The sequence below is a fragment of the Convolutriloba macropyga genome, chromosome 7 (genome assembly GCF_964194025.1).
Source record: "Convolutriloba macropyga chromosome 7, txConMacr16.3, whole genome shotgun sequence".
Taxonomy (NCBI): domain Eukaryota; kingdom Metazoa; phylum Xenacoelomorpha; order Acoela; family Convolutidae; genus Convolutriloba; species Convolutriloba macropyga.
The window spans coordinates 25698392-25721890 of NC_134474.1; the positions used below are offsets into that span (position 1 = coordinate 25698392).

Here is a 23499-nt window from a genome sequence, read left to right on the forward strand (position 1 = left end):
CTCTTATAAATATGTAAATTGATCGCTTATACCTTTGATTATTGTTCGACTGTTCAATTTATTGGGAGCAAATACTAAGTCTATGCTTTTTGAAGTAGTTTGCTCCACTCTTGATGGACTATAATTGCACTAATATAATCTGTTCGATTTGATGTGTTACTGATGACTGACAACTCAGCTCTTCATTTAGTGTGTCAATATGAAAATGTCCGCAGACAATTGAATATCCATTTAGGTTGATCGTTACTTCAATTAGTTTTTCAGGTTTGTCTAAAAATACTAGCAGTTTTCTATTTGACGGCGGTATACAAAAAAACATACAAAATTTTTTCCGCCTCTTGAAATCTAACAAGCAAGTTCTATATTTTTAGTGCATGTTCTGCCTGAAATTTGAGCCTTTAAATGAACAACATTATAAAAACTACCGTCTCTTATTCTTCTGAATAACCCACAGAAAGCCGCTGAAACTTGTAGTTCGAATACTGAAAAGATCTAGTTTTTAAGGAAAATTTCTGATACTGTAATGAAATTCTCTATGAAAAATATTGCCCTTACTATTCGTTTTTGAATATTCAAATTATCTGGTAGATTTGACCAATAAATGCAGCCATAGACTAGAACGGCAAAATTGACTTTTGATTTTGCATATGCTTTGCAGAAATTGAGAAGGTGCTTAAGAGACACATAGTTTTGTAACTTATAAATCATTCCACAGAAACGCGTCAATTTTCTAACCAGGTTTACATGGTGTCTAAAGTTTCCATTTTTATCAAGATGTATGCCAAGGTTTTTGCATGATTCATCTTTTAATGAACGAATTAAGATTATTTGGTGCATCAAAATTTAATTTGAAGACAAATTTTGTGTCAGCAAAAGGACCATTCAAAATCTTAAGGTGCACGATCTAATTATCAGGTACTCCTGGTTCTCTCCTTTGTACTTGGAAGCTCTGATAGATATGGAAATTGATCGCTTATACCTTTGATTATTGTTCGACTGTTCAATTGATTGGGAGCAAATACTAAGTCTATGCTTTTTGAGGAGGTTGGTCTGCACTCTAGATGGACTATAATTGCACTGAAACAATCCGTTTGATTTGATGAGTTACTGATGACTGACAACGCAGCTCGTCATTTAGTGTGTCAAGATCAAAATCTCCGCAGACAATTGAATATCTATTAAGGTTGATCCTTACTTCAATTAGTTTTTCAGTTTTCTCTAAAATTACTAGCAGCTTTCTATTTGGCGCGCGGTATACAAAAAAAAACATTCAAAGTTTTTTCTGCGTCCTGAAATCTAACAAGCAAGTTCTATATTTTTAGTGCATACTCTGCCTGAATTTTGAGCCTTTGATTGAACAACTTTCTAAAAGCTACCATCTCTTACTATTTTGAATAAGCCACAGAAAACCGCTTAAACTTGTAGTTCGAATACTGAAAAGATCTTGTTTTTAAGAAAAATTTCTGATACTGTAAAGAAATTCTCTATGAATAATATTGCCCTCACTATTCGTTTTTGAATATTTAAAATATCTGGTAGATTTGACCAATAATTGCAGCCATAGATTAGAACGGTGAAATTGACTTTTGATTTTGCATATGCTTTGCAGAAATTGAGAAGCTGCTTAAGAGACACACAGTTTTGTAAATTTTTAATCATTCCACAGAAACGCGTCAATTTTCTAACCAGGTTTACAGGGTGTCTAAAGTTTCCATTTTTATCAAGATGTATGCCAAGGTATTTGCATGATTCATTTTTTAATGAACGAACTAAGATTATTTGGTGCATCAAAAATTAATTTAAAGAGAAATTTTGTGGCAGCAATAGGATCATCGAAAATCTTAAGGTGCCCGATCCAGTTATCAATTGCTCATGTGCTCTCCTTTGTACTTGGAAGCTCTATTAAATCTAGCGATTGATCGCTTATACTCATGATTATTGTTCGATTGTTCAACTTTTTTTGAGCAAATTCTAGATCTATGCATTTTCAGGAAAATGGCCCCTCTTGTTGGACCATCATTGCACTGGTATAATCCGCAATATTTGATGAGTTTCTGATTACTGACAAACTGACAGCCTCAGCTGTTCTTTTAATGTGTCAAGATTGAAATCTCCGCTGACAATTGAAGAACCTTTTAGGTTGATCGTTACTTGAGTTAGTTTTTCAGTTTCTTCTAAAAATAGTGCCAGTTTTGTATTTGGAGGGCGGTATAAAAGAAAAGTTTTCCAAATTTTTTCCGCTTCTTTAACTCTAACAAGGAGGTTCTCTATTTTTAGCTCAGCTTTTATAAATTTGTAACTGCAGTTTTCCTCCCCAAAAGCTGCAAGCCCTCTGCTTTATTTCTGTCCTCTGTTCAAATTTTGTGCCAACAGTATTTGTTCATCTTATACAATTCAGCTGCGACATTATTTTTGAGTCAAGTCTAGCGGAGTCACAATATTTAGGGTTTAGTTTGCAAATTATTTACTGAGTACTTCAGCTGGTCATGATCAAGTGATCTAATATTATTCAACAAAACAGTCTCCCCTCCCTATCATTGAGAAATGTCTCTCTAGCATTAACAAATGAAATCTGAGAAACTGAGTTTGTATTCCTCAGTGAAGGTTACGATTGCAATCAAATTTTGTGAGGAAAAACTTTTTGATTTTTGTAAATACTTGTGTTGTTGATTCCCATTGCACTCATTTTGTTTTAAATTTAGTTTAAATTTGACCGAAATCAAAAGTTAGAAAGTTTCATCGTCATCCCCTGACACCGAGAATTTTTCTCAATGTGCTAATCCACATGCTTCTTCAGGTGACTTTCGAGGGCGCTTGGATTTTTTGCGTCCAGGATTGTACAAATTTTTTCCGATACTTGGGATGCTGATTCTCAATTGCAATATTCTGATTATCATCATTTGCTCTGAGAGAATTCCACACAACGGAGCTACAATTAACACCGCGTCTTGTAAAGACTTTGACGCTACAAATTGTTGTCGTATTAATCGAATCAAATTGTTCAGCTTTCTTCTCAATTGCGAGCTGATGAGTTAGTAAGAGCTCATTAATGTAAATAGAGCGTCCACTACGGGAATTTTCATGAACTGCCAACCACGATTTTGTTTCCAAAATTTTACAATAATATTTGGGCGCGAAACACTATATTTCTATTTCCCGATCCTTGGACGAAAATTTCTCACCTTCGAGGAATATTTTTTTCCAAATAATCTTGATCCCTCAGAGCTAGGATTTGTTCATCTTTTTTCAATAATTCACTGATTAAATGGGAGGTAAATGCTTCCAAGTTGAGACCTTCAACCAAATTCAGAAAATTTTCTATTTGTTTTTCGGCCATTTTTAGACCGGAGTTTAGGAGCGAACCGAATATATTACGTAAATAATAGTTAAAACAACGCACGACTGCTTTTTAGCTGCTGATTTGTCTTTCAATCAAATTGAAAAAGCACTGTATCTAAAGAACAGTTTTGAGCAATTTTGTGACGTAAGTTGGACGGCGCTGATAATGAAAATACCCGACATTTGACTTTAAAACAAAATGAAACAGGAACAATTCTGAAATCTTGCAGCTGTCCACCGCTTCAACATGAAAACCGCAGTTGAATGGATTTTGAACAGGAGCTTGAAAAGAACCAAGACAGGCAAAAAATCAGTATCCAAATGAATGGTCTTCAAAAATAGTGAACCACACTTTTGATAAGATTTTAAATGGCAACAAAGATCAGTTGAAATAGAAGCAAATAAAGCTTCAAAGAAGCAGATCTTAAGAAAAATTAAATCATAACAGAGGCAGTCATACACAAAATTGAGCCAGCAAATTGAAAAAACTGTGACTTACATCTGTGTTTACAACGCGAAACTGAAGATATGTGACACTGAAAATATAACTCTTTGTGTTGCAAGAAATTGGCAAGAATTTGAGTAAGGTCTAATTTTTGATTTCTTTTAAAATTCAGCCATTTCTGTGAATTGAAAGTTATAGAGTGAATTAATTTTTTGATAACATACCATTAGATGAATTATATTTGTAAAACTTAAGTAGCAGAAGGATTTTGAATAGTTGAAGAGAAGATTTAGAAGGAATGGAAAAGAGATTTGATTGTTAGAGTTATTTTTGTTTTGGAATAACCGCTACGCCCACATCTGAAGACCTAGAATATGTTATAATTAATATCAGATACTCAATAATTCAATAAGAGAACACAAATATAAGTTGATGACAGAAAAAAAACATTTAGAGATAATGATAAAAGTTGCATTTTTCAAACGCGAAATATTGTTTATCTTCTAACAATTTGATGGAAATATCCTCATGCTTGACGCTTCAAATTTCCACACCTAAAACATTTTTGATAAAACATCATAGTTAGAGTTCACAACGATACTGGTCTCATTTTATCTTACTCTATAAAAAAATTCTGAAACAGCAATTTTCATATTTTACAAAATCCACAGTAGACCTGGTATTCATATATTTTACACCACTAAAATTGAGAACAATTTTACTAAATTGAAACCGACTCTTATCATCAACCTAAATTTCATAATTAATTTGCACCACCGAATTCAAATGAATTTTGCCGTTCGAACATCATTAAACAATTTTGAGGCTATCCATGCGACAAAATGACAGACATTAGTGCAATGGCTACGACCATTGCGAGTGCTAATCAAACAGGCATCACAGGAACATGTTCAGGAAAACTGGCGTTCTCAATTCATTTTCCCGGGTGGCGAGACAGAAGATTTTCGAACTCTCAAGGAAAAGATCAAAATCTCAGTGTCACTTGTACAAGTACCGAACAACGCTTAATTGAATTACCCCAAAGTGCACTTGATATGTGTTGCAATTAGCTTTCTTTTCGGAAAATCCAACAACCGAGGAAGAAGCATCCTGATTTGTCACGGCTGTGGACAACCAGGGCACGAACGAAGTAACTGCTGGTTTTGACCGTTACCAGAACGTGGGAAAAACATCCCGTACAACAGATACGAACCTTCAATAAACTGAAAGATCCACATTATCTAACGTCTGTTGTCCCAGCATGTAAAACTAGCAGAATTTCTCTACTAGTCAAGAAAATTTTCTTTGTAACGCTTATTTTTGATACTTTCCATATAAACGCTTCATTAGATACGGGCGCATTTGAAAGCGCATTGCCACTTAAACTCTTCAAATTGATACTGAACAAGGAGCCGAGCATGATTCTTAAATCTTCAGAAGTATTTCTCGAAGCAGGAAATATGGCAGATGGTATAGTTAACCGTGTTGAAAATGCGCTCAATATCAATTAATCATCGACAATTGTCAATTTACAGAAGAATTTTTAATTTTAGAAAACATTACTTCAACGTTACACGGCCTTCTATTGTTTCGCAAAAACAAAAATGTAATACATCCTTATTAGGGTCTTCTTTATTTACCGGAAGTATCTATCTCAGTGGCTTCATCAACAAAGTCCGATAGAAAATTATCGAAATAAAATTATTCACAAACATTCTCTAAACTTACTATACAACTGAACCAGCAAAAAATTATTGAACGTGAACTGATTAACCCAGTCAAAGCTGATGAATATGAGTCAGGATGGATAGAATTTTCAATTCAATTTGAAGTTAAGTTAGGCATATTGTCTTCTATTAGTAAATTGGCTGAAATTACTCACACTGGAATCATGATTCTCAATCCAAAAAAATTTACATTTACTGCAGAGAAAAGAGTAGCAAAATTTTGAAGTTTTAAAATACGAACAAGCGTTGTTTATCAAAATAGTTCTTCCTTCTATTTGTAGTCTTATTAAAAATAATGAACACGATACTAGCTATCCAAAATCAGCACAACAATGCGTCGATAAGCATTTCACGAAAGGTCAAATGGCTTTTGGTAACCGACACCTGTAAGTTGTAAAGACACCTCGGATTTTATCCAACTAGAAAAGAAAATTTATGAGTCCCCAACAAAATATAAGCAGAAAAAATGCTTGATTCAACCAGTAATGACGCCAACCGCAAAAAAATATCAAACCCAATTGGGATAAGTTAATATTCAATACCAGTCAAAGTCAAAACATGGAAGAGGTGTTGCTGCGTTTTTAAAATTTTTTAGAGACGCACAACAACTAATAGATTTAGTGAAAAATACCAATAATCATGTAGGATTGATTTTCTCCCAATGCGAACTAATTATCCAACTTGCACTTATGCAATATTATGATATCATAACAACGATACTATTTTTCAAGTACTTGTCACGGATTTTTGCCCAACGAAAGTTAAGTGGATAACTCCAAATTCTGATTGAACTTCGAAATTATACCAATTTCTTAGACATGAGTACTCGAATCATAATTTTCCTATTCCGAAAATGGCTGATGCCAGTGCTTATTTAGCAGGGAAATCAATTTTTGCAAAGTTGGATTGCAGCCAAACATAGTTTTGATGCAAATGATGAAGTAGTTGAGTATTCATTTATTAGCATTTGATTTTGAAGGGCGTGCATTCACATAGTGCTTGTGTAAACCGACAAATTTTGCATTCGTTGCAAGCGATAGTTGTTTCGCTTATTTCAGTGATTTAGGATAAGAAGCAATCAATGGAGAGGCACTTACACAAGCTTGGAACAAAGTTTTGTTAAAATAAAAAACTTGTGATTCAATTGTCAACAAAAAAAAATGCGAATTGGGAATAATTGAAAAAAAATTGTCATACAATTACAGGAGGTATGAAAACAAATAAAGATAAACTCAAAAAATCTCAGAAAACCGTAAAATTACTGTAATTTATCAAACAAACAAGAAGATTAATTGGATCTCTTAAGTGCAATTAGAGAATTATTCCAATTTGACTGGAAAACTGCAATCAATTTAAATGCTACCACCAAAAGAAAACACATTCATTTTAATTTTTGTACATCACTAAAGCCTTGTGAGAAGCTGAAAGATGACCTGGAAAAAGCGCAAAAATTCTTATTAAATATGGCAAAACCAAACTGCCAATTCGTCATCAGGTATGGTGCAAGTTTCTATGCAGCAAGTTTTGTATTATTAATTGAAAAATACTCTATTCTTAATAGTACCACTTCAACAAAATCTTACGATCCAGTAGCTTTTTGGTTCTCATTTAATCACTCCAGCACAGTTAATACATTCAATCTATGTCAAGTAATTTATTAATGTACAGTATACCTTGGAAACTTTGAACCTATTATAAATTGGGGACTTAAACATGCCAATTATTGCGTTAACAGACAAAAAAATTGTAACACGAGTCATTCAAACGATACGGCTACCAGGCAAACTTTGGAAAGCTGTTAACTACTTGCTTTCATTCAACTTTGTACTAGGCCACATTCCAGGCAAAGCGAATTAGTTGTCTCTGGTACATATAAATCCGGAAACAAAAATGAAGCTGAAGCTAGAAGATCAAATACAATTACACAAAATACAAATTTAACTTTTATCAAATACATCGGATAAGGCAATAATCTCAGTATATGTTACCGAACAAATTGTGCCAGAACAAAATCACCACAACAAACCAGAAATCGTAGTTATAAATACGGATAACGAAATAGAAGCAGAAACTACACAGTGGAAGTATAAACCTGGATTTTAAAAAAAATTCAGCCGGAAACGACGTATTCCACGTATAACTTGAAGAATTACCATAAGCATCTTAACCAAATAACACTACAACATGTTACTTTGTATACAAAGTTCTTTGATCAAACGCAACAAAATTACCCCAAGTAGCAGATTGTTCCTGAACCTTCACAAACAGAGTTGTTGCACCATATTTACAACAATAAATCAAGGGACACTTGGGAATATTAAAAACAGAACGTCAATTCAGCAGAAATCGCTTTTTTGTGGTTTAATTGACTTTCTAATGGTGTAAATTAATAATTGATTTACGTGCGCACAAACAAAATCTCCACAGCACAAACACTTAACACCTCCAATAAATCCAGTCGGTTCCAACGCAAGCCTGCCACTTAACATGTTCCAAATAAACATTGTAGGAAAATTAGGACATAGTTGCGGATATTCATATATTTTGAATGGAATGGACGTTAAAACAAGAAACATGTTTGCTTAGGCACTCACTTCAATATCAGCAGAAACAGCAGCAAAGTATTTGGTGCAATGGTTCATGAAACACTCATATGTACCACATTTATTAGTTATTGTTCAAGGTTCACAAATTGTTTCAAAATTACTCAATGAACTCGCAAAATTTTTAGAATAAAACTCATGCAGGCAACCTTAAAGCATGCACGAACAATCGTTGTAGCTGAGCCATCTCATGGACCACTGAAATGCTTTTTAAGAGTATATGAAAAGCAATTTAGACACGATTGGCATAAACACATAGACTTGGCACTATTGCAACACAATACCAGCTACCATAAAAATATTGGTGGACGACCGACGCTACTATTTCATGGTGGATTTCCAATGAACACTATAGACATAGGAATTAACAACAGAACATTGTACCATCACTGTAGAAAGTGAGACTACATATCTCATTTACAGAGCAAAATGACGACACTTTCGGGCAAACAACAAAATCTCTCGTGAAATATTTTAACAAATTTAAAAAAAAACTACGATAGAAAAGCAGCTGCCGAGTCACTGAAATTACATGAACATTTTGTTACGTGGAACTTAAAACAGTTGAACTATCATGAAAAAATCAGAATTCTACAACGTAAAGAGATGGGCTATATCAACCTGAAAAAATTCTTTCGAGAAGCAAATACGTAGTCAGCATTTTAAATCAAACTACACGCAGATAGTCCAGAGAAATCGATTGAACCCTATCATACCACAATACGAAACACACGACCTTGCTAGTATTGACAGTAAGCTATTAGCAGATCCTTTAGTACCTGAAGTTCTACAATAACCCGAAATTTTCGAAAGTAGTTTAGAAGAAATTCTCTACAATCCATGGGATTTAAAAAAAGTAAAGTAACAAAAGTACAAACAAAGCTAACGAAATTGAATTGATCAACCAACAGAAAACACTCCTGAAAGGACAACGGCTGGTTCTAGCTTCTCTAATAGCCAAACACAATCAAGCGCTGACTAGTCAAAATCGATATTTAAAACTTCGAGATCAGATAGAAATGATCCAGTTCATTCAACATCAAGTTTAGAGTTTTAAGTCCAGAACCCGTCAGTACCCGAAGCGTTGTCCTACCACTTAAACCAAAAGCATCGGAATCAAATCTACCAAAAAAAAATAGCAGACAAAAAGTCTGAAAGAGCACCACGAGCAAAGGTAATGAATAAACTCCACTTTCAACAGCTCAAAACCAGTTCAACAAACTGGAACAGTGGGAGCTAAACAACAATCACAGCAAGGTGCCAACTTCGTTTCACGATATGATCTTATCAGGATGCAGAATCAGCTATTTAATTCTGATTAAAGATTTTTCGGCCAAAAAACTATTCTATTTTAAATACTACAACGTTATTTTCTCCGTAAGTCAACACTTTGATTAAATGAAAATATGTTTATACTCACATATATAGTACTTTCCTGACTTAATTATATTACACACCGAATGATCACCAGCCGTTCCGAAATTGACTCTGGAAAAACTGTACATTACACCAATCAAAAGAGAGAAAAAGAGAGGGCAAGTTTTTACTCCAGATTATTCATGTTTTTAACAAAAATATCACCAGCAAAACCTACAAAAACTCATGGTTCTCAAGATACAATAGAAAATAAAAAAAATCGTCTGCATACGATTGTAGCTTAGGTTCCTGTGCATTTATTGAATCCATACTCATTCTACAAACTTTTATGATATAGCACCGTAAATTACAATAAATTATAAAAAAGTACTTTTTTTGGGAAAACTGTTTATTTAGCCTCCGTTGAATGTCAACTCCTGACCGCCAGGTTTGATATGCATTCCAGAGACTTGTTGTAACGCAGAGGTTTATTGAATGCAGTTCATTCACTGCTATACAGTCTATGCCAACACCATGGTGCAACCTTAACTGCAGGTTTCTAAATAATATATAACCAACTTCTTGTCTTTTTACTCCTATATTCATTAACTTATTTGCCTAAATTAGTTTTAACCATTATCCTTATTTCGCTTTTCTTCTTGTTTTGCTCTCAGACCAGGCAAGAAGAAATTCCGCCTACGATTTTTACTTGAACCAGCAAGGCAACCGCGGTCAGTTGCACTATTGGTAATAACAAAACTTTGGCCAGAAGAAGCGTAAGATCGTATAAGCTTCCTTGTTACACTGACTCTTCCGAGTTCAACGGTTGTGAATGTTAAGACAGAGTGCACGCATGAAACATGCTTGCAGAGGAAATGAGGTTTGTTTGGAATGTAAAAGTACATGGAATGTTTGTATTTATCCGGACAATTCCTTACAATTTGAATGAAAATCTTAACACTTCTAAGTTGCCTTTCTAGTAATGCACTTTGTTTGCCACGATTACAAAATATGAACTTCTTTTCACCAACAGGAGCATACGAATTTGAATTTTTCTTACCAGATTCAACGTTTCCATCTGTCTAATGCAGATTAAACTGAAATAATGAATCAAAACTAGAAAAAGTTAACAACTCAGAAGTAGAATAAAACATTATTTTAACAAATAACAACTTGCAGAAAACAAAAATCCATTTAAATCAGAACAGGCTGGTTAAATTCGTGATTAATGGCAGCTGTTTTTTACAGTTGAAGGCATGGTATATTATTTATCTAATAATTTACGAAATTGATTCGAACTACTAGGATTTGCTTTATCGAGTAAAAAGCAATTATCAGCTTTGTGCAAATTATGAATTGTTATTGCAGGGGGTAAACTCAACCAGGTATCATTTTATAAATGATTAAAACCTTGAGTAGTAAACTCCGCAATATCATTGATCCAATTTGAAGCACCTTGAACATTGGAATTAAAACGAATGGATTTTAAACCAGTTCATTATAAAAACTCTTCTTGAATCATTCACTTTCTTCGTAAATTGACAGCCAAAAACTTCGTGTACTTGGAATATATTTTTTAAAAACTTATCAATCATGACATTACAAAATGCAATCTACCCATAAATCTTTAAAATTGAATTACACTGAAAGACTAATTTTTGGAGGCACTTAACAAAAGTAAAACAAAACAGCAGCAATTAAAAATGGCCAGCAGCATACGCTTAATAAACAGGCAAGAGAGAACAGAGACCAATACTGTACAACAGATTCCACTTCCTCTGAAACGCAGGGATACTCAACACTATTCGATGTGAAGACAGCCACACCAGACGCCAGGAACATGATTGCATATCTGCGACAGAAAATTTTGTTTCAATGTCTATATTTATCTTATTACAGGCCGAAACCATCATAAAGAGAAAAACAAAGAAACGAATTAGTGACGGCCTAAATTTTTTTTCATACTTTACGCTACAACACAGAAGATACTGCAAACAGACATTTCACTTCAGTTACCAGAACGTTTACTATATTATGCAAAAATTATATATAAAGCTACATGTTGAAAGGTGAGGTCTAGTGTAGACCAAAAAACTTTTGAAATTTGCAATAACAATTAATAAATTTTTGCTACTAAACATTTCCGATGAAACAGCGGAATTACACGCGACACTTCAACAAGACGGCTTTTGGCATGAGGGAGACAACACAGTAATTCTAGAGAACACAATAATGAAATCAAAATTATCACTGCAGGCTGTTTATGAAGACTCAAATTACCCAAAGATGTTATCGGCAGGACCCACAGATGTTTTCTTGAGATTCTCAACAATTGAATTTATTATTTTCAATTACAATGGTTTGATGGAGACTCAGTGGGTACAAACTACTCTTAGCTTGGCCACCTAAGGCTAAAATCAAATCCTCTGAAAAATCTGTCATTTTCGGATAAAATGGTTTTGCTGGCAAAATTTAGTCTTATAATTACAGTAACCATTTCAATGAGCTATATCGAATATGAGAACAACGGTATTGAGTTAGTTGTCAACAAAAAGTTTTGTTAGTTGAAAAGTTTATAAACGTTCAATTTTTGATTTCGTTATTTCAAATTAATTAAACTATTGACGAGCAACTCAAACATCTGAACACTGCTTTATCAACAATTTAGAGCAAATACGAGTTCGGTTATGACATTTCAAATATGTCAACAAATGAACCATTGCTTAAATTTGAATTGATTTCAAAACACGTTGAAAAACAAAAACAAGCAGCCGAAATTGGCATAAAAGAACTCCAAGTAGAACTTATTGAAACAATGGGATCAACAACATTAGTGAGTGAGTATTTACTGATCTTAGAGAAACAAAAGAGTAACTGGCTTAATAGCGTTTAGAGCATTAACAGCTTTATCAGCAGGAGCAGGCATCGCATGTTCATTATGGTCAATATTTGGAAGTTGCGGAAGATCAAATTACAGTCAAGAGGACCTCGACAAGAACTGGAAGAAAGTAAATATCGCTGGATTGCAGTCATCTTGAAATTAAACAAAAACAAACATAACTGCATCGCAAATGAAAAATCCTACAGAAAACGCAATCACTTCTCACTGTAACGCAGGAAAAGCGCAGCATAACTTTAAACCAAGCTATTAAACTGCTTAATAAAAATACGGGAAGCTCAATGGCCTTTAATCGGTATTTCAACGCACAAGATGAACTGCTCAAAGTGCAATCAATTTAGCTGCTTCACTGCTTGCAATTAACAATCTTATTATAGCCTACAGACTTGCTGTTTACGCCTACTAACTCAATTTACTGAATGCTGTCATGTCAATAATAAAACAGAGTTATAACAAAAATGTCTTCTACCGCGATCAGTTCTATTGGAAATTCTCCAAAAAGTAGCCTTAAATCGAGTTCACTAGAGAGATAGTTTATCACTTGTTTTTCCAACGAACAAAAAAACCTTATATATTACGAGACAAAGATTTCGACAAATGTAGCGGTAGTCAAATCAAGAATAATTTTCACCTAAGCTTTGCCCTTTGCATCTGGATCGACAGCTCTCAACTTATATAAATCAACTCTAGTACCAATGACAAACGCAGGATAAAAAAATTGCGCTCGTAAATATGAAAAGGAAACAAATTATATTGCAATAGCTGAATCAACAAAAGGCATAGCATTGCTCTCACAACCACAATCTTGCAACTGTGGGCTCCGATTGATTTTCAATATGTGTAATTGGATGCTCATTGGAAACCCCGCGGAAAATAGTCTCTTGGTTCATTGCTAATTGGTATCCAGTTCTCAGCATTACAAAATTCTGATATCTTGACGGTGAAACTTCCAATTAAGGAAAAAGCGAAAATTCTTGGTAATGACAAAGGATTGATAACATCATCCAGTAAAAGCTTCTATTTTTTTCACAGTGGTTTGAAAAATACGAATCGTCCCAAACGAACAAAAGGTCCTGGGTGTCAAGTATGTGTGTTAGATTCAAAATGCGGCGCAAAAATGGAGACTAGCTCAATGGAACTGAGAGCTGATTTGTTTTCTTGCAGAAAAGAAAATGCAAAAAGATAGACATCAAATTAGCTGATCCATCACAGCAAAATCCCAGGCCTCTTTAGAAGGCTACCAGATTTTTTGAAATTGCCACACTTCTCATCAAGGTCTGAAGCTCGCAGACATATTATTGAACGAATACAATTAAAAATGATAACGGTGTCTAAATTTGACAAAAAATTACTCGATAAATTTGACGAGATTATATTAGTTATTATTCTCAACATTGAAAACTTGAAACTATTCATTCAGAACAAATTTCGCAAAAGCTGGAACTTAGAAAACCTCAGTAACGATTGTATTTTGTACTTTTTGTATTTCCCTATTATTAAATTTTGGTCTGCGACATATGTTATACAATGTAATCGTCAACGATATGCTCGAATTTTTGGTTTGCGAAAAGAGAATAAAATCAAAACCGATGTTGGTTGTTTCAGCAACAAATTATCAGTATATGCAATTACATCCTATGAGTAAACTTGCAAACAAAAAAATTGTTTTGAGTGAGCAACAGTTGATCCAACAATTTATCTTGACGAATCAAGATAGTGTTCCAGTAGATATAGACAACATTCAACATATTTGCAAAAGAATTGCGCAAAACCTGAACACTGAACACCCATTTTAAAAGTTTTATATCTTAAAACAGGATTCCCATTGCGTTCAGTATGCAAACCATAACACCAAAAGCTGTCTTGTTAATTTGGTTTTTCAATGCTTTAAAGAGTCAATGCTTTATGAGTTAATGCAGTGTAATGAGTAGTGTTAACATTAATATTAAAGAAGCGCCGTGTAATGATCAAACTTTGATTGGATTTAATGTCCAGCCACTTCTATTTAGATTTAGTTAATTCTTATTGGTGGAAAAATGTATGACTTATTGAATGCAATCGTTGTAGAAAACTTACAGTTTTAATGATTGGATCTGTAGAACTGAAGTATTAGAAAGATTCTGAACAGTTAAAGGACCAGAATTAGAAGAAAATTGATTGTTAGCGTTATTATTGTTTTTGGGATAACTTCTAGACCCACATACGAAGGCCTGAAACACATTGTAATTATCATCGGATACTCAATAATACAATCAGAGAACACACATATAATTACTTGAATAAACAAATATAATCTAACAAAGATTATTTGATTTCCTGTTTCTTCGAAGAAAAAGTTCCACATCAGAGTTATTATGCAATTAAAAGTGTCCCAAAAATCTTGCCTTTTTCAATGTACTTCATGTTAAATAACATTCTCATTCTGTTAGTTTTCCATAACTGAAATTACGCCGCAGCAGCCAAAAATCCTCTACGGACTAAACAATACGACAAACGTAGCAATAACTAAGGTGTCGAGTACCACTACTTCTAATGAAAACTTCTGGTAATGTAAAACAAACCAACTTGTCAAATTAAAATTACTTCAGATTTTAAAAAGAAAACAAACGTTTTCGAACTTTCGTTCATCGTCAGGTTGAAACTGTTTCACAAATTGTTAAAGGATAAAATGAATATGTAATTAAGTTTGCCAGAGACCACAATTAAAACAATTCCAGGAACTATTTTAAAAAATTCAATCAAACAGTTTTTACTATATACATTTTATAGCCTATTTACTACTCATACTTACATCTGTTACCAATTTCTTTTTAAACACTCCTATTCTTGATTTTTTTGTCCATGTTTTTGTACTTCTAGAGTAATTACCAATTTTTCCTAACCCTAATTATCTCTCTTGTGGAGGTTTTACAAATTTCGCCTTGTCATGCACAAAATGTTTTCTGCCCAATTTTTCCTTTTCTAAGTGAAAATTTTTCTTTAAGCTAATGTTTTATCGTAAATTCCTGCCCCCTATACTCATCGCGTGTGTTTAGTGCCAACTTCAGCTTGCTGATACATATGGCTTCGATAGTCATTAGGTTCTCTACTGTCCGACAGGCATTCAGAATTTTCTATTCAATGTCATTCATGGCGCCACAAAATTCAAAAAGATGTTGTCCCACCTGTGAATCCTTCTTTTGATGTTCTGATAACTTTGTGGTAACATGCCGGCCTGTTTTTTCTACACTGATGGATCCGCATTCATTAAATTTTATCTCTTATACCACGTGGGATTTCAGGTCTCTATCGAAAAATGATTTCAGAGTCGGGGCAGGATCTTAATTTTTGCGTTATAAAAACCATTTGCAAGCGCATAGTTTCCTCAATTTGATTGCAAAGCTTTGTGTAAGGGTGCCTCCGTATTGTAGAAAATACTTGGTTTATCATGAGATCTAGTCTTGCTTTTTTGATGAACTTTTGGTGCTGTTTTCAATTGACAATAAAAAGCGCCTCTTATAATTTTTTCTGAAGTCTGGTTCACTAGTTTTGAAGACCATACTTCTGGAAAATGACTTTTTGTCCTACAATTTTTTTTTCAAGACCATACTTCTGGAAACTGATTTTTTGTCCTACAAATTTTTTTTTTCATTGCCTGATCGAAGACCAACCAATTAGATGTTGCAATGAAAACCCTGTGAACCGTCCCTTGAAACATATTTATCTTATGCTGAAGCAGTGCGCAGCTACAAAAATACAGTACTATTCCGGTGTCAGTTGGTTTTCGATACCAATGACAGGTGATATTACTTTTGCTGCTCACATTTTCGTTAATGTCAAGAAAAACGAAATCCCCTTCAACTTAAGGTAAAATGCAGGTTGTTCAGTAATGAATTTTTTAATTTTAAGTACTCATCTGGGTAACAACGAACCGTACAGATAATATCATCCAAATATCTTTTGATCAATTTCATCTCTTCAAACCGCCCCTCTGTCTGTTGATTGCTGCAATACGTACAAATCCAAACGACATCCTGCATTTTGTCGTATTCCCCATTCGTTATCTTTTGGCTTTTTGCATGAAATCAGTTTTTGCATGACTCACATTCTACTCCTCATCCTCAGAAAATAACTCTCTGTTTGCGATTTTTGCCATTCCCGTTTTGATCGGATCTAGATTTATTTTCACTAAGCTGTGGTTTTCCAAGTGATGCCTCAAAAGACTTCACCCACACGGTTGCTAGTATTACAGCCAGTGATGCACCCCACGCCAGACCAGCTGATTATACATGCCAGATCCCGTTACATTTAAAATGACCACTAGCTTTGAGAAACTTTTTATTGAGGACCTTGGGATCTCTAGAGCTCGGTTACTTGAATAGAGTTCTCATAGAGTAATCTCTATAGCCACTCCAACTGGTGTACAAACTTTTCACGTCAAGAGATATTATCAGCTCGTTATCTTCAAGAGAGAGAGAGAAAGAGAGAGACTCCAAGATAACTCTTCTCCAGCGTCTTGCTTGTTGCTTTCCGTGTTTGCTCCCGGTAGTTTCTAAAAAAATGGTGCCAAAAATCTGTTCAAGTTTTTGTGGCTGCAACCAGGTATGGAAAGGACAGGTCGGAGAGGTGTACATTTTTTATTTACCTTTGCCACATCATAAAATTTCGTTGGTTTTAACCCTGTTGACTTGGGTCTTTGATAAATTTTGTCACTAATTTTCACTTGCTTTTTAAATTACTGCAGGCTGTTATTAATCTGTTTTTCATTTTTGATCACAATTTCATCTTTTTCTCCATTGATCATTTGAAACTGATCCGAAATCAAGTTTTTCCTTGTACGTTGACTTCTTCATCACACAGAAACCGCAGCGTTTGTGAAATGGTACTGCCTGCAAATACTTTGCTTTTAGATAATAATGCACTTTGTTTACCCCTCTATCCGTTGGGGTTTCGCGTGCATTTTTAGCATACCATTTTGCGAACGCCTCAATCTCACAAAATCTCACAAAGCTTCTCACCCTAAGTTTTATTATCGCGTAATTCACGTCCAAGTTTGTCCACCTCTACGATGAAGTGCACCTCATTAAACTTGTGCCTTAAAGGGTGCTTAGGTCTCAAGGATAAGATGTCAAGTACAACTTTGAAAGTTCACGTTCATACATTATCACAACATTACTATGGGTGCCATTCCGCAGTGGTCTATCCTGTCTCTCTGAAAAAATTATCAAGTTTTCCATTAAGTCTGTTTTTAACCATTGCGGAGTGATTCCTCATTTCACGCCTAATGCTGAAAACAAGTGATGGCATCAGTCCTTGTCTCACATTCTCCCTAAAATTACTCCTATCTGTCGCAAGTTTTTCCTTGAACACTTTACGGCCCTTTTTTGCTCGGTTTATTTCTTGTTTCAGGAGCTTTAATTGAAAACTGTGCACTGCTTGTTCAGAACAAAATTTCATTTTTAGGAGCGCAAAACCTCAAAAAATCCTGAATTATATCATTTTTAATGCATTGTTTTAAATACTCATATCGGTTATTGCAGCTACTGATCTTACTTAGGGTTTTCAAATAACAGAGATAAAGTTTGTAGCAGTTTGATTTTTTCAAAATTTTCCTGAGCCACGTCTTTGGTAGCAGCAACCACATACCTCAAAGAAGCTCAAAAACAGGGGGCATTGAAACCCGATTGTTTAGGAGATCCTCCTATGTCTGTGTCTGTTGCATCTTCCTTGCCTTGGCTCTCGCTTTCCTCTGCCTTTTACCCAAATCCTTGCCTTTTCCCTTCTTGAGCAGCCCTCTTAAATTGTTTTGATGGCGTAACACTGTCTGCAGGGTCTTATTCTTCAACCCAGCTTCCCGATGCAGCTGGCAATACTTTCCTTCCTGCGTCTTCCTTTTTCTCTTCGAAGTTAGATGCTCGGTTACGCTTAGCACCAGTACCTCAGACTTCAGCAGCTCCGGAAAAATATTTTCTGTGCCTATCTGTCGACAGTAAAAAATAGCACTGAAACCGTCTTTGTTCGTTCTCAGAAACGTTATCAACTCCGGCACACTGCAGGATTGGTAGCTGTTTGACCTGTGACGTGAGATATATATAAATAACTTGAATTCAATAAAGGTCAACAATAACAGAACGGTGCTAACATCATTCGAGGTCAAACAAAAAGATCAAAATCAAAACAACTGATCGTAAAGACGAAAATTCAAAGTGCACTGTGTGCTGTTAGAATGAAAAATGAGCACCACGTCTGCTAATGAAATGAATAAATTACCAGTCAGTTTCTGGAGGTCAAAGTTTGGTATGAAGCAGTATACATTTAAGTTCAAATTAGGTTTATATGTACAGATTTATGGGTTGACTTCGGCATTAAATGCACAGGGTGAAGACTCCTCCTTATAAGAGCGTTGTCCTCTGTGGCCTCTTATACAAAGGATTGTGCTTCTAAGTAGGGCGAAGCTCAGGGATGTTCTGATGAAATTTATGACGTTAGGATACGTGTCTTTCGTCTAGTAAGTAGTGTTACGTGCTAATTCATTTCGCACAATGACTAGCTTTGATTTGTGTATCTTCCAATTTAGAGAGTTGCGGCGATGACGGCATCAGAAAGTATCAGCACATTGAGTTGCTGCAGAAAGATATTTATTAGATCGTGTCACACTGCCAAGTCTTGCAGATGACCCTTCTGAAGGAGATTTCTTGCGCTTTTGAACCAGTTTTTGGAGTTTCTGTTGAAGGAGATTCCGGGAACCGATGTCACTTTCCCTAAAACCTGTTTCAGGAAAACTTCTGGGAACCAAAGCTGTATCTCTTCCAGAAAATCCTCGCAAATGCGGAAATGAACAAGAAGCTGCCTACAAAACTCTATTTAGGCTACTTTGGAAGGTGCTGCAACTCTCGTTTTGTATGCACTTCGATCCACTTCCTGAAAAACCGAAAAATCAGCGTCATAATTTCCCGACACGGTCTTTGAAAATAACAGGAGGTACTTCACCACAGTTAAGTAGAGTGATGGCAGGGCTCGGGGCTGTGCAGTTCTTGCTGCAATTCTTCAGCAAAAGCGTTAGGCTTCCAGACGAGTATGTCGCTAGTTGCCGTTGTTCTGAATTCTGCTTCTGGGTTGCAATAACCCAGTTATGAGAACAGAATATTTGTACGATTTCTAAGCAAAACTTGATTAACACTGGTGTGGACACAATCACTGGCGTGGAAAAAATGGAATTTTTTTATTTTCAGAAAGTATGCTAATTCAAAAATTGTTAGTGTTTGGCATTGTATGCCAATGCTATTATTCACAAGAAACAGTGTATAAATTTTGGACAGGCAACATGAACCAGATCACTTGCAATAAAACTAAGACAGATTTTATGAATTATTCGCAACAATTCATGAAGACAGAGTGCAATGTTACCTTCGAAGATGGAAATCAAATTCCCAGAAGAACGTTGTGCCATGCAATAACATTGGTGTCAGGTCTTATATGTGATGATCTTAGTGTGTCAGTTTCAAATATTTCCAAATTATTGGCCCAAAGTATTACCGCCAATAGTAAGTAGTGTTACGTGCTAATTCATTTCGCACAATGACTAGCTTTGATTTGTGTATCTTCCAATTTAGAGAGTTGCGGCGATGACGGCATCAGAAAGTATCAGCACATTGAGTTGCTGCAGAAAGATACAAATTCAGCTATCAGTGAAAATCTTAAAAAGATTCTGAATAACTGCACCCAAAGCTGTAGTGCAATGCCGAACGTATGTGCTACGTTTGTCAAGTTCTGCCAAATTGCTTTTGGTTAGTTGATTATAGCTGGTTTTGCTAATGGTTTTCGGTACCCCCTGCCACGCTGTAAGTTACGCACCGCACAATCATAAGTGCCATTGCATAGTAAATCATCGTCAAAAAAAGGTACTCAAAAAGAGACTGCCAACTGTTTTTTTTTAATTGAAATAATCCAATCTGAGAGTTTATATCACTTTCAATTGAAACAAATGAACGAATGAAATAATTTTTTTAATTGTTCTTGAAGGAAGTTCATAGCAGTTATTGTAAACGTGTGTGTCTTATGCAAAACTTTTGCTGGACAGTTTTGACTTTTCGAGTGACTTTTACGCCCTTGACTTTTGCGTTTCGCGTGATCTAAAATTCTCTTTCAAGCAGCTGAACTCAATTGGCGGCAATGTAATACTAAAAGTCAAATGAAAGGTGCGCCGAAACTGGTGCCATTTTCACTTTAAATCTTAAGTGGTATATGTTAACCTCTAATGTGGTTATTAGAAGCCCACTATTGAACTTTTTAGTACCATTTAGACCCCCCACCGACTGGAGCAGGCTGCAATTGATTAGAGCTCCCACTAGTCGTTCGAGAGCAATTCTTCCGACGTTAAGTCGGTTGTGTTTTTTCCGAGCAGTTAATCCGCGCAGATTGAGTTTGGCTTTTTCATGTTTTCTGATTCATTCTTCTTCAAAACAAAATTTAAAGTCCATCGTTTCAGTCATTGATTATATCGGTTTTAATGGTAATTCCTTTATTAGTCTATAGTTTTTTTTGCAAAATTTTCAGAATCGCGACATTATTTAGCGGCATATTAAAAGCTATAGCTACTGGTGGTTCGCTGCTCCAAACTTCTTGAATCATATTTTTGGAAAGCTTTAGGTTAAGTGAAAAAAGCCCGATCTGGTTTGCGGCACTGGATATTATTCATAGGGCAAGCGCAAAACGTACATACAAGAAGGCGGAGAGTTCTGCGTGTATAACAGAATGTTGAACTCGCGTGCGCGGATTTTTTTGAAACAACTAACTTTGATATAACTCAGAAGGTTAAACATACGTATAACAAAAGGGGCCAAATCATATACGTCAAGTCCGTTTAATTAGGTTTTCATTTCGAATCAAGCATTTGTAAGATATAAATCTTCATATTTCCTTCCTATGAGTCAAATTAACTTTTAAAACCTCCCTGCATTACTGTTCAATAGAATTTTTTTCATGCTGAAGAATCATTAGTTTTTTCTTTAAAATATTTATAGTTTCTTGCTAACCGAATATCAAGTAGCAGCGTGTTCCATTTTTGTATACACTGAAGAACAGTTGAAGTCATGCCAAAGCTTGTTCTTCTATTCGGTTTAATTGTGAACTGTTTAGTTCGAGAGTTGTGCTGCACGCTAAATAAACCATTAAAGTTTTTCGTAGTTGAGTTGCTGAAATATATTACGAAATTTTATCAACGACATCTTTTTTTTTAAAAAAAAGCTTTGCTGGAAGTAGTTTTGTCTCTACATTATAGGAATCACCTAAAATTTAAATTGAGCTGCGATAATCCTTTCCACTGTCGAATTCTTTAAACATAGCAGGGATACCGATGTCTTGGTCTGCATGTTCATGCCTTGCGTTTGTTGGCAAATTGTTTCTGTGAACGCCGAAATATTTTTATGTCCATTAGGTTTTCTCAGCAACACTGTTTGTTTTACTGGTTGATTCGAATGAGAAAAATTTCGAATTGTATGGCCCAATCGATTCGCCTTCATTAACAACATGCAGGACATTTTCTCGCAGTTATATCACCATGATTCCATTCATCTGTTAGCTATTAGCCCAGCGGAAATCAGCATCTGTCCCTTCACTGCGAATAACGAATAGGTTGCCGGAAATTTTGGAAAAGACCAGCTCTGTCGAAATTCTAACTTCGCTAAACCAACCAATTGCAAACCACCTGTGAGTTGCTTCCAATAATTTTACATTTTTTTTGGTTATCATCAGACATTAATTCATCTGATACAAAGAAGTGTCGGAGCTCTCTGAACAAGGAAACAGCTTAGGAGTGAATGAGTGCGATCACCGAAATTTAAATTGAGCTGCGATAATCCTTTCCACTATCGAATTCTTTAAACATAGCGTGGAAACCGACGTCTTGGTCCGCATGTTCATGCCTTGCGTTTGTTGGCAAATTGTTTCGGTGAAAGAATTTGCCAACAAGTAAGTACCCTTTATGGCAACTCTGAGAGAATTTAAATAAAGCAATTCGGGTTTACAATCGTTCAGCTGCTAGTTACCACACGTAAGCGCCCACTGACTGCAATTAAAAAGGGCTTGAGTCAAGTAGTCAGTTTACATTCAACATTAAAAAGGGGCATAAAAATTCTAGTTCTCCTTGGCCTTCTATATGAACATATGCTACCGTCAAATTTTAATAGACAAATATCTTGCTTCATTAGACATGAAATACTGAGAATGATAAGTTACTGACATAAACTTGGCAGAATTTTGAAGCCAAGCAAACGATGGGGGTAACCCAAATTTGTCATAACAATTTCGAAAATTCTTCTATAGCGCTCAAGTCACATAGATGCTCAGAAATATATTAATGATTAGGAGTACCAAAATGAGAAGTAAATGAAACTCGTAAGTACCTTTTATAACTTGACTGATATTCGATTGACTGTAAGGCAGCACAACTTTTGTCAGAGACCTATTCTGCCAACTAATGTCCCATTAGTATTAAAACAATGTCAAAGACCATGACATTAGTACACTTATTTTTAATCTGAACAACAATAAGACGACCTACTTGAACACTTTAAATTTGAAGACGTACTTGCCTAGCTTTAATCGCTGCAAAGGTTGCAGCCGTCAACCGTTGTGCCGTAAGAACCTTAGTTTTTGCCACAATGACTAAGTTTGGGCGCTGCCTCGACCCGTGCATCTGGGAGAGACTAAGTTTATTTATATATTCTTTATCAATGTCACCAAAATTCGAAACAGAACGGTAAAACTCAAAATACGCCATTTGCCATAAAATCAACAACATCTCTTGCCTCAATGATAATATCAACACAAGGCTCAAATATCAGTGGAATAACACAAAAATAACCACTAAAAATCATTCAAACCGAATTATGCCCCCCACAGTACCGTTTACTTCTCTAACGATGAAAACTTTAAATTATCGCCTTTTCTTCTCTTCGTAGTCAAATTGTTAACCAAAAGACAAGCAACTATGTGGCACTGACTAAAGGGTTTTCTTTACACAAAGAGTTGATAATTTAACTAGCAGAAATTTTTGGTTAATGTGACTGAACTTGGTCAGTTTCCGGCAGTTCCATAATGATATGTTGGAAAAATGAGCAAATATTTGGACAGAATCATAAATTTTGTGCC

General features: G+C 35.2%; 1 protein-coding gene across 2 annotated transcripts in view; it reads left to right on the forward strand.

Moving 5' to 3' along the window:
* The window catches only part of LOC142342723 (uncharacterized), a 467707-nt gene that overhangs the window by 369752 nt on the left and 74456 nt on the right, over positions 1–23499 (forward strand). For both annotated transcript variants that reach the window (XM_075394244.1, XM_075394242.1), the window contains exons 2-3: positions 19579–19892; positions 19962–20135. In XM_075394244.1, coding sequence (XP_075250359.1) covers positions 19586–19892; positions 19962–20135 — 481 coding nt within the window. In that variant the 5' untranslated portion in view covers positions 19579–19585. The remainder of the gene's footprint in view (positions 1–19578; positions 19893–19961; positions 20136–23499) is intronic.